The sequence below is a fragment of the Narcine bancroftii genome, chromosome 5 (assembly GCF_036971445.1).
Source record: "Narcine bancroftii isolate sNarBan1 chromosome 5, sNarBan1.hap1, whole genome shotgun sequence".
NCBI lineage: Eukaryota > Metazoa > Chordata > Chondrichthyes > Torpediniformes > Narcinidae > Narcine > Narcine bancroftii.
In genome coordinates this window covers 128,300,973-128,313,979 of record NC_091473.1, presented here as the reverse complement: position 1 = coordinate 128,313,979, position 13,007 = coordinate 128,300,973, and the positions used below count along the sequence as shown (strand labels likewise).

The window sequence follows — 13,007 nt, the reverse complement described above, 5'->3', positions numbered from 1 at the left end:
CAATCCTATGAATTTCAAAAAAAAAATGCATCCGGCCACATGAATTGATATTTTCAGAAACTGTTCTTCGAAGTGTACACATTATTTTGTGAAAATCATGAATGAATTGCAGATATCCTTTCAGAATTCGATTAACCAGGTATTTGGTTAATTGTGATAGTGAGAGGAGGTGACTCAGCACTGTTAACCATATAACCATATAACCACTTACAGCACAGAACAGGCCAGTTCGGCCATACTAGTCCATGCCGTAGCAAATCCCCACCCTCCTAGTCCCACTGACCAGCACCCGGTCTATACCCCTCTAGTCCCCTCCTATCCATGTAACGATCCAGTCTTTCCTTAAATGTAACCAATGATCCCGCCTCGACCACGTCTGCCGGAAGCTCATTTCACATCCCCACCACCCTCTGCGTAAAGAAATTTCCCCTCATGTTCCCCTTATAATTTTCCCCCTTCAATCTTAAACCATGTCCTCTAGTTTGAATCTCCCCCTTTCTTAATTGAAAAAGCCTATCCACATTTACTCTGTCTGTCCATTTTAAAATCTTAAACACCTCTATCAAGTCCCCTCTCAATCTTCTACGTTCCAGAGAAAAAAGCCCCAGTCTGCACAGCCTTTCCCTGTAACTCAGACCCTGAAATCCTGTCAACATTCTCGTGAACCTTCTCTGCACTCTCTCTATTTTGTTTATATCTTTCCTGTAATTTGGTGACCAAAACTGTACACAGTACTCCAAATTTGGCCTCACCAATGCCTTGTACAATTTCATCATAACTTCCCTACTCTTGAATTCAATACTCCGATTTATGAAGGCCAACATTCCAAATGCCTTCATCACCACACCATCTACCTGAGTATCAGCCTTGAGGGTACTATTTACCATAACTCCTAAATCCCTTTGTTGCTCTGCACTCCTCAATTGTCTGCCATTCAATGTATATGACCTATTTAAATTTGCCTTTCCAAAATGCAGCACCTCACATTTATCTGTATTAAATTCCATCAGCCATTTCTCAGCCCACACCTCCAGCCTTCCTAAATCACCTTTTAATCTACGGTAATCTACCTCACTGTCCACAACACCACCAATCTTTGTGTCATCCGCAAACTTGCTTATCCAATTTTCTACCCCTACATCCAGATCGTTAATATATATAACAAATAATAGTGGACCCAGGACCGAACACTGAGGAACTCCACTAGTCACCGGCCTCCAATTGGACAAACAATTTTCTACCACTACTCTCTGACATTATTTATACCTAATGCTTCCACCTTTTTTCCTAACCTCCTGTGGGGAACTTTGTCAAAAGCTTTACTAAAGTCCAAATAGACAACATCCACAGCTTTCCCTTCATCAACCTTTTTTTTAACCCCCTCGAAGAACTCAATCAGGTTTGTCAAGCATGATCTACCCCTGACAAAACCATGCTGATTACTCCCTATCAATCCTTGTACCTCCAAAAATTTGTAAATAGTATCCCTCAGAACACTTTCCATCAACTTGCCCACCACAGACGTCAGACTTACAGGCCTATAATTCCCAGGTTTGCATTTGGACCCTTTCTTAAACAGAGGAACTACATGCGCCACCCTCCAATCCTTTGGTACTACTCCCGTGGCCAGTGACATCCTAAATATCTCGGTTAATGGCCCTACTAACTGTCCACTAGCCTCCCTGAGTGTCCTAGGGAATATTTTGTCCAGTCCGGGAGATTTATCCACCTTTATCTTTTTTAACACAGCCATCACTACCTCCTCGGTTATCCTTATATGCTTCATGACCTCCCCACTATTTTTCTTTACTTCAACTGGTTCAACATTTTTTTCCCTAGTGAATACCGAGGCAAAGAAATCATTCAAAATTTCTCCCATTTCCTCAGACTTCTCACTCAGCCTACCCTCGCTATCTACAAGGGGTCCAATTTTATCTCTCACTAATCTTTTACTTTTAATGTACTTATAGAAACCCTTTGGATGTATTTCTACTCTGTCAGCCAAAGCCTCTTCATGCCCTTTTTATGGCCTTTCTAATTTCTTTCTTAAGATTCCTTCTACACTCCTTGTAGTCCTCCAACTTCTCAGCTCCCTGCTCTTTATACCTCTTGTACACCTCCCTTTTTCTCCTAACCAAATTTCCAATATTCCTCGAAAACCAAGCTCCCTATGACTTCCAGCCTTTCCTTTGATCCAGACTGGGACATAACTACTCTGTACCCTCAAATTTTTTTTTTTAATATCCTCCATTTTTCATTAACATCCTTACCTGAAAATATCCTGTCCCACTCAATACTCCTCAAATCCCTTCTTATTCCTACGAAATTTGCTCTTTTCCAATTCAGAACCTCAACTTTAGGCCTCTCCTTGCTCTTCCTTAAAACTACCCCAAAACTAACAGAATTATGGTCACTAGACCCAATTGGTTCTCCAACATTAATGTCTGCTACCTGATCTAGCTCGTTCCCTAACAGGAGATCCAGTATTACACCATCCCGAGTCAGTTCTTCTACTAACTGATTTAGAAAACAATCCTGAACACATTTAACGAACTCTAGCCCATCCAGCCCTCTAACTGTATGGGTATCCCAATCAATGTGTGGGAAGTTAAAATCTCCCATGATCACTACCTTATGATTCTCACACATATACGTTATCTTCCTACAAATTTGTTCCTCTAATTCCCTTGGCCCATTTGATGGTCTGTAATGCACCCCTATTAGCACCCTCTTGCCTCCTCCACCCCTCAATTCCACCCAAACAGCCTCACTGGTCGATCTCTCCATACCATCCTGCCATCTCACGGCAGTAATGTCCTCCCTAACAAGCAGAGCAAATCCTCCTCCTTTTTTTACCCCCTGATCTATCACATCTAAAACAAATGTATCCTGGAACATTAAGTTGCCAGTCCTGCCCCTCCTGTAGCCAGGTCTCACTAATTGCCACAATATCGTGACCCCAAGTATCTATCCATGCTCTCAACTCATCTACCTTGTTCACTATGCTTCTTGCATTAAAATATATGCATCTCAGAGAATGACCCTCACATATATTCTCTTTTTTACCTTCTACCCTAATCTCCATCCTACCTTTCTTATCTTTTTTTATTCCTAGCTAGGTGGCCATACTCCCTGGACACTGCTCTCACCCTCTACCAACTTAATTCCTTTCTGTTCCCACATTTTCAAAAGCTGATTATTGAATGAAAAAGAAAAAAGCTTATTTTGAAACAAAGGAGTTTTGGCCGAGATTTTGCATTCCGTACCTATAATTCCATTCTTCCTAGTCCATTACTAGACTTTGTAGAGTGTGTTCAGGATTGCTTTTTACAGCAGTATGTTGAGGTTCCTACTAGAGGGGAGGCAGTTTTAGATCTATTGTTAGGGAACAGAATAGGACAGGTGACGGAAGTGTGCTTTGGTGAGAACTTTGGATCCAGTGATCGTGGGACCATTAGCTTCAACTTAAATATGGAAAGGGATAGGTCAGGTCCAAGGTTGAAGGTCTTCGAGTGGGGGAAGGCTAGATTTGAAGAAATGAGAAGGGATTTGCAGAAAATTGTATGGGCTGATCTTTCTTCTGGAAAGGATATCGAGGAGATTTGGAGGGTATTTAAATAAGAGATATTGAGAATACAGGATCTTTACGTGCTAGTCAGATTGAAAGGCAAGGCCAAAAGTTCAATGGAACCATGGTTTTCTGGAAAAATTAGGAAGTTTGTTTGGGATGAGGGGGGAATATGTTAAAGTTAAGAAGCAAAAAATGGATTAGATATATGATTATTACATAGATTGCAGAAAAAACCTTAAGAAGGAAATCAGAAAGGCAAAAAGAAGGTATGAGGTGTCAATAGCTGATAAGGTAAAAGTGAATCCTAAGGGTTTTTACAGATATGTGAATAGTAAAAGGAGGGTTAAGGCTAGAATAGGACCGCTGGAAAATGGAAGCGGTGAACTGTGCGATGAACCATATCAGATGGGAGAAATATTAAATGATTTTTTTTTCTCATCTGTGTTCATAAAGAAAAAGGACATTGGACTATGTGAGATAAGTGAGGCAAATGACTTAGTTATGGAAAAGATAGGGATTAGTAAAGAGATGGTTTTGGAGCTTCTAGGGTCAGTAAAAATGGATAAGTCTCCTGGTCCTGATGGGAATTTCACCAGGATGTTAAGGGAGGTCAGGGAGCAAATAGCGGAGGCACTGTCAGTGATTTTTCAATGATCACTGAAGGAGGGTGTGGTGCCGTGGGGTTGGAAGGTTGCTAATGTAGATCCATTATTTAAAAAAGGCACAGGATGTCGCCCAAGTAATTATAGGCCTGTAAGTTTGACTTCTTTGGTAGGGAAAGTTATGGAGGGTATTCTTAGAGATGGTGTGTATAAATATCTGGATAGGCAGGGATTGATCAATAGCACCCAGCATGGGTTTCTGAAGGGGAAGTCATGTTTGATGAACCTTGTTGAGTTTTTCGAAGAAGTGACAAGAAAGGTGGATGAAGGTAGGGCAATTGATGTAGTCTATCTGGATTTTAGCAAAGCTTTTGATAAGGTTGGAACCTTGAATGTTAGTAAGGAAGGTTTAGTCACTAGGGATTAATAGAGAAGTAGATGGGTTCAGGGTGGCTGGAGGAGAGACAGCAGAGGGTCATGGTGGACAACTGTCTGTCAGGATGGAAGTCTGTGATGAACAGCATGCCTCAAGGATTGGTACTAGGTCCCCTGTAGTTCATAATTTATATTAATGATTTGGATGATGGGGTGGTTAACTGGGTAAGTAAATACGTAGACGATACAAAAGTAGGGGGAGTGGTGGATAGTGAGGAAGGTTTTCAGGAATGACAGAGGGATTTGGTTTGTCTGTAAAATTGGGGTGAAAGATGGCAGATGGAATTTAATATAGAGAAGTGTGAAGTGCTTCATTTTGGAAAAAAATAATCAAAATAGGATAAATGTAGTAAAGGGAAGGACATTGGGGAATGCACAAGAAGAAAGAGATCTTGGAGTTATGGTGTAGCATTCCTTGAAGGTGGATTCCCATGTTGACAGGGTGGTTAAGAAGGCTTTTGGTATGTTAGCCTTCATAAATCGTAGCACAGAGCATAGGAGCTGGGAAGTGATGCTGCGACTATATAAGACGTTGGTGAGGCCAAGTTTGGAGTATTGTGTTCAGTTCTGGTCAAATTATAGGAAGGATATAGATAAGGTGGAGAGGGTGCAGAAAAGATTTACAAGGATGTTGCCTGGCTTAAAAAACCTGGAGTACAGAGAAAGATTGAAACGGTTAGGACTTTATTAATTGGAACACATATGATTGAGAGGGGATTTGATAGAGGTGTCTAAAATTATTAAAGGAATTGATAGACTAGATATAAGTAGACTCTTCCGCCTGAGAGGGTAAGGGGGCAAAATTTTAGGAGAAACGTGAAAGGATGCTTCTTCGCTCAGAGAGTGATGACTGAATGGAATAATCTTCCAGAGGAAATAGTTGAGGCAGATTCAATTCTTTCATTTAAGAGGAGGATGGATATACACATGGATAAGAGAGGGTTGGAGGGTTATGGGTGGAGAATAGGTGGGGGGATATAGCAGAGTTGTTTGAGTGAACCGGTGTGGACTTGAAGGGCTGAGATGGCCTGTTTCCATGCCATAAACTGTTATATGGTTATAACTCCATTAAATGTTTCAATACCGGTAAATTATAACTCTGTAAAAGCTCAGAATTCCATTTATAAATAAAATAATCCATCCTTTTCTCATTAATCTGAGACAATTCAATCTTGACCAAAACCAAAGGTTTATCCACTTCAAACATTCTATTAATAAATTTCAATTGCGTCAATTCATCATAATTCTGAAAATGAGGAAGTTGCAAACCTCCTAAAGCATATTTTCAAATGTAATTAGTGAGTCGTATCTAATAGCATTTATTGTCCTAGAAGCCTGATCAGTCTTTAATTGCCATGCTAACACTTTATGGGCTCTTTCACCCAATTCATAATAATGCTGTTTAGTCCTCTGCAATAACTTCTCAAATTTATGTTTGTAATGAATTATGCCATAGTTTCAAATTAGTTAAACAAGCTTTTTTAGCTTCTGTAGAGTCCTGCTGTAATTCTTTTTCCAAAATCTGTATCTCCTTCTCTAATTTATTAGTCTCAGCCAGATGTTTTTTTTTAATTTTAGCTGTAAAACTAATAATCTGTTCCCTCAAATAAGCTTTCAAAACATCCCATAAAACAAATTTATTACCAACTGAATCTACATTTATTTTCAAAAACAACTGTATATCATCCCTCATAAACTTAATAAAATCAGGATTTTTTAACAACATAGAATTAAATCTCTATCTATACACATTCTCCACTATTTCAGAACCAGTACAAATAATTAACAAAGAATGATCAGACAAAATCCTATTCTTAGATTCAGCTTTAAAAAATTATTTCTTGTAATTGCGCTGATCCTAAAAACAAATCTATTCTAGAATAAGAGTCGTGTCGAGATGAATAAAAAGAAAAATCTTTCTCGTTAGGATTTAATTTCCTCCAAATCTCCAAGTTCATATCTTTCATTACTGTCATTAACTGTTTTGCCATTTTTGTTCAAACTACTGTTTTTGGAGATTTATCTAACGATGGATCTAAACAACAGTTAAAGTTGCCTGCTACCAATATTTTATCATATGCTTGATTTAAATTAAGAAAGCAATAAATTGTTCATCAGCTATATTAGGAACATAGACATTCATTAAAGTCCAAGAATCTGAAAAAAAATTGCAATTAACAATCAAAAGCCTACCAACGGCTTCAAAAACTGAATCCAATTTAAAAGATGAATTAAAATAGCAACACCCCTTGCTTTAGAATTAAAGGAAGATGCTATAACCTGTCCAACCCAATCTCTTTTTAACTTTTGATGTTCCTTTTCAGTCAGATGAGTCTCTTGCAAAAATGCAATATGAACTTTCAACTTTTTAATATAAGCTAATAGTCTCTTTCTCTTAATCAGATTATTAAGCCCATTAACATTAAGAGTAGCAAAATTTAAATTAGCCATAACAAAGGTCACAGACTTAAAACATTAATTATTTCCCTCTTCAGAAGTGCTGCCTGACCAATTGAATTTTTGCAGCATTTTCTGTTATAGTCTGTCTCTCAACTTCAATCCCACTCAAGATAATGTCCTAAATTTCTGAGTTTATGGCTTCCTGTCAAATACTATAATCAGAATTGAATTTCTAGATATATGCCCCAAAAAATAAGATTTGGTACATGTGGCAAAGACTACATGACAATGTTCATGATTTGAACAGGTAGAGTTGATAATTCATTTGTTAAATTGGGATCAATCAAATGAGCCTTTGTTGCAGCTTGCAGGCACTCATTCATCTTATGAAAGGTATCATAATTTATCAAGTGACACATTAGTGCCTGAACAAGATATTTGACACTTCAGTCTGACAGTGGGCTGAGTGTTATAATATCGTGACATGACATTTCATGGGCGAGTTAGTGCAGCTCCACCACAGTCAATTTTGAAGAGACAGATCTGCCCTTTTGATGTAGTGTTGTTGTTAAAAAAGCTGTTATGAAATCCATCATATTTACTGGTGTATTTTACTAGCATGAGGCAAAGAAAAGTAATGAAACGAGGCTTCATTGAGACCCATGTATTTTCAAATGCCCTGCAATATTCACAGTTGTCTGCTTAATACTCAAGGATTAAAATGTTTTATTTTTAATTTCCAAGTGCTGCAAATTAAAATGACATGCCTATCTATACTTTCTGATGACTTTTAATTTTACTTGGCCAGTCATGGGAAAAAAAATCTCATAAGCCAATGAATTTTGCCATCATAAAGCACTTAATGATACAAGTTAAGATAAAACTTTAATGCATATTCCAATTGAACCCAAGGTGGGTTGAGCACATAGCAGCTTGGCAATTGCTGTTATGACTTGACTTACTTTTCTAGACATCACATGTTACATGGATCAAAACAGGTTCGCTGGTATATCTGCTGCGCGTCTTGCTCAGAGAAAGCCGATGAGAGGCAGAGTTTGTAGCCAGGCACTGGTTTCATAAAAAGCTAAACATTATTTTCTATCAATATAAAGGAAGATCACAAGGAATAAAAGTACATTGCATTTAAATTGAAAATAAAATGCAATTAAGCAATGCAAATAAAGCACCAGACTTCACTCCATCGAGGACATGAGGTGTTGTCTTAAAAAAGAAGCCTCTATCCTAAAAGACCCCCCTCCCCCACCACCCAGGCCACACACTCTTCACTCTACTACCATCGGGAAAAGGTTACAGGAGCCTAAAGACGAGCACTCAGCAACACAAGGACAACTTCTTCCCACTGCCATCAGATTCCTGAATAATCAATGAACCAAAGACACTGCCTTACTTTTCGTGTACTACTTTTTATTTATTTATAGTAATGTCATAAGATGGTTATATTATGAATGTTTGCCCTATGATGCTGTCACAGAACACTGAATTTCATGACTTGCTCATGCCAATAAAATTCTGATTCTGATAAAAGACAAAAGGGAAAATTATGCCGTGAGCTGATGTCATCTGGAATAGATTGCCCAAAGAAAGAATGGTGGATGTTAATTCTATATCGGTTTTAATTTAGACATACAACGTGGTAACAGGCCCTTTCGGCCCATGACCACATGCCGCCCAATTACATCCAATTGACCTACAACCCCCGGTATGTTTGGAATGGTGTGAGGAAACCAGAGCCCCCAGAGGAAATCCATGCAGACACAGGGAGAATGTGCAACCTCCTTTCAGATGTTGCCGGATTTGAACCTGAATCATTGGAATTAAAGCAGTGTGGCACTAACTGCCTGAGTAACTATGCCTCCCATTAGATTAAATTAGATATTTTCTTAATACAAGAAATGAGAGAAAAGAAGTTTATGTCATCTCAAGTAAATTGGACTTTAGAATTAAAATGATCTTTCGTGATCTTAATTTGCATCCAAGCACTTTTTAGCCAATGAAGTATGTATAAACTGTGGCCTAACAGAGAGGAATAGTGGTCAAATTGGCTGCTTCCATTAATTCAATACTTTACCATTCCATTGTGTACTTGGCTAACATTAAGTTGTCCAACCTCAGTTGATTTTAATTCAGCTAAAATTCAGCTCTTTGTCTTCTATCTCAAACTAATTCCTACTCGTTATCCCACCTCCCTGATCTAGATTTGCTCATATGCCTCAATTATACAAATTTCACTCCATTTTACAATTTTCCTCCATATTCTCACACTTCCTTTTTTTTGCCATTTCCTTCAAGCCTCCATTACTTGTCTTCCTGCACATTGCCATTTAGAGATAATTCACCACGTCTGGTCGTGGGTCCCAAAAAATATGTAATTCCTTCTCCATGTCTTTATCACCAGTTTGTTGCTATAAACTACACCAACCAGAAGAGATGGGATAAGGGTGAAAGAGAAAGAGTTTTAGGGGAACATTATAGGGTACATCTTTTCACAGAGACTTCTTTTCTCACAAACCTGGAACAAGCTACCAGTTTAAGTGATGAATGCGGGCTCAGTTTTAAAATTTAAGAAGAATTTGGACAGGAATATGGATAGGAGGGTATGAGAGATATGGACTGGGCTCAGGTCAGCAGGACTGTGCAGAATCATAGTTTGACACAGAGTAGAAGGGCAAAGACTCTGTTTCTGTGCTGCAATGTTCTATGGTTCTAACTGTTCTAATGTTTTACTTTGAAGCCCATTGGGATGTTTTACGATAGTAAAGTGACAATATAACATTTTTATTTTACAACTTCATGAGCAAAATGGGCCTGAATTTCACAACATATGTATAACTTCTACTTAGAACATTTAGTACCAATGATTGGAGCTGAATTTCGAGATGAAGTTTTAACATGCATTTTATGTTTTACATCTAGGGACTTTATGCAGTGAGCAATTTCCAACCCAGTGATGATGGCGTAGCTCACCAAACCCATCACAGAGAACCTTTGAGATCACTGACAGACCTCAGTCAGGAAAGCAGCAGACAACTCCAAGGAAAAACTCCCAGTAGTATTGATGGAATTTCATCACATCATTCTGAAAGTATTCTGAATCGAAACCACAGGGAATCTAGCTCCCTTACCAACCTGAAGAGGACAAGCGCAGACGTTGAGATCATTACTCCTCGCAGTCCAATGGCAAAAGAGAACATGGTAACCTTCAGTAATACACTGCCGCGTGTCCACACATCATCAATGGATGAGACTGCTCGAAGGAACGCATCAATTCATGCATCTATGGACTCTGCCCGTTCTAAACAGCTCTTGTCACAGTGGAAGTCCAAGAATGAAAGTCGGAAACTGTCCCTGCAAGTTATGGAGTTAGAAACTGGTCACTCGCCACCAAAGTGCATGGAGATACGATCCAGTTCAGAACCAGTGGGAGTAGGCCTCAACGGAGACCATCAATCCCAACTCAATCAGTATTTGAAGATTCAAGCTGGGACTATTTCAGGAAGCAACAACACCAGTAACATTGGGGGAGGAGCAAGAGTCTGCATGCAGTCACGGCCAGGCTCATCGCAACTTGTCCACATACCAGAAGAAACACAAGAGAACATAAGTATTTCTCCAAAAGCCAGTTCCGCGAGGTCAAAATGGCTGAAGGTAGCTGAGAAGAGTGGAGTGGGTAGAGCAAGCACTCAGCCAAGAATTATGCAGGTCATTGCAATGTCCAAGCAGCAAGGAATGTTACAGAGCAGTCCAAAGAGTACAGACAGTAGCACAGTGAGTTGCACAGGTTCTATAAGGTACAAAGCCCTGACTGACCATGAGCCCACTAATATTGTCAGGGTGGAAGCTCACCCTGAGAACAACAGGCCCCTGGTGCAATTACCATCAGGCAGCGAGGAGAGTGGATCATGGAAGTGGAAGTCCAGTGAGAAGAGCAGTCTCCGCCAAGCATTTGAGTTAAATGATCTGAACAGGGATTCTGAAAGCAGTGATTCACTCAAGGATAGCTATGCTTCATCGGATAGAAAGAAAACCAATCCAGACAGTGGCGATCACCATCACCATGGAATCACCACCATAAGGGTGACCCCGGTGGAAGGAAGTGAAGCTGCTTCTGAGACGCACTCGGTGTCCTCCAGTCGGGACTCGACCCTCAGGCGGAAAGCTAACATCATTCTAATACCTGAGAGAGGAAACAGCCCAGAAAGCACTAGGAACATCTTCTACAAGGGAACATCTCCCACCAGAGCTTATAAAGAATGAGACTTTACCCTGGAAGCCCCGCTGAAAGACAATCCTTTCAAAAAAGATTAATTATATCTGGACTTTCTCATTATAAATTCATCCATTTTAATGTGGTATTCAGCTGCAAAACTAATTGAGATGTTACCGCTAGTTAAACATGTTTGCATGAGTAAGATACTTTTACATCCTAATCAAAAGCACACAAGCAAAGCCCGACCCTAGTGTGTAAAAAAAATGATTTGCTCTATTGCTATTTCAATAAACAGTGAATGCATTTTTCTCATATTGAACCTCATTCGTAGATTGAGCAATTTTATATATTTTCAGTGAGCTTTTTGCTGTCCAGCCATATTCTGCAACAAGCAATTTGGAATTTCTCTGCTGTCTACAGCTCTAGATGGTACTTGCATATCTAACTGTTTAGATGAATTGTGGCACCTTTGATGTGTAAAAATGTTATTAGGGTTGCCCATGACTACATGGTCACACTTTTAATTCCAGAAGTATCATTAAAGGGATCAGATAGATGACAAAACCATGTAGCCTTTATGAAAATTACACACAAAGTGTATTCAAATAGATAGAAATATAGGCCACAACTATTACAAATAATCGATTTTTCTCACCGAATGTAAAATGAACAGTAATTGATTACTGACAATTATTTATATCATAGATTTTTATACTTCTAGCTGTCTTAGCATATTGATACATACAAGAAAATGTTTTTTAAGTAATTATAGATTGCATTTTTTTTCTAAGCTTACATAGCTAGTACTTCAAATATTGCCTTTGATCATGTGGTTCGGGCTTTGTACCAAGGTCTTTTTACATTAATTAATGAGGGGTAGTGTCCAATACAACAACGTTTGATGACCCTTTCCTCCCCCAAGTGGTATGCAATCCTTTACAGTCCTATTGATTTGTTACTGGAAGATGTTTTGGTATTTATTACAAAATCCATATTGATAGAAACATGTGCAGCTTTTACTAGGTATGTGTTGTTTTGGATACAGTTTATATGTAGAACCAACATCAGAAGCCTTTAAACAGAAGATAAATAGTATAATATGAGCATTGTCTTTCAGAATCTTTGTTAAACATTTATTCGTGTAATGACTTCGCTTAAGGAACCATCACATTTCGAAGAGCCACTGGCTTGAATGATTCCAGTGGTTAAAGTACAAATTTTCCTCCTATTGAGTTATAATATACTACATTTTATTACGGTTATTATTTATAATGGACAGAGAAATTGAACTGTTCCTGTCACTGTAGGAATGGCTGTAACACTGAAGAATGGAGAAAAGAAATTCCAAGCAACTGCATGTTCTTTTTATTAAAGTCTCACCTGTAAAAATGAAACTTTATTTTCAGTGCAGCCAGTTCATCAAATATTTATTATGGAATTATTTAACAAGTGATCATATTTTTTGTTATTGTATATATTTACTAGCTGGTACCATTGTAATACCTTGTTGAAGGTTGTTTACTTGCCCAGTAAAATTATATTTAAGTGGTTTGTTTGTTAAAATGAAGACAATTTAGCCAAGGTATGCACAAGATATATGTAGTTGCATATGTGTTTAACATGTTCTGTTAACTATTTTTTCATGAAATGTTTTCCAAAAAAATGAGCACTAGCTCATTAAATGAACACAAAACATAATTTGTGCAAGTTCCTAAACTGTGCTAGACAAGAGTCTTGTGGAAACTGATCGAGGTTGGGCTGATTTCTGTTA

General features: G+C 38.5%; 1 protein-coding gene across 2 annotated transcripts in view; it reads left to right on the top strand.

The window, feature by feature from the left end:
• Positions 1–11,293, top strand: part of plppr4a (phospholipid phosphatase related 4a) — a 104,474-nt gene extending 93,181 nt beyond the window's left edge. For both annotated transcript variants that reach the window (XM_069936360.1, XM_069936359.1), the window contains one exon: positions 9,943–11,293. In XM_069936360.1, coding sequence (XP_069792461.1) covers positions 9,943–11,283 — 1,341 coding nt within the window. In that variant the 3' untranslated portion in view covers positions 11,284–11,293. The remainder of the gene's footprint in view (positions 1–9,942) is intronic.
• Positions 11,294–13,007: the final 1,714 nt, after the last annotated feature.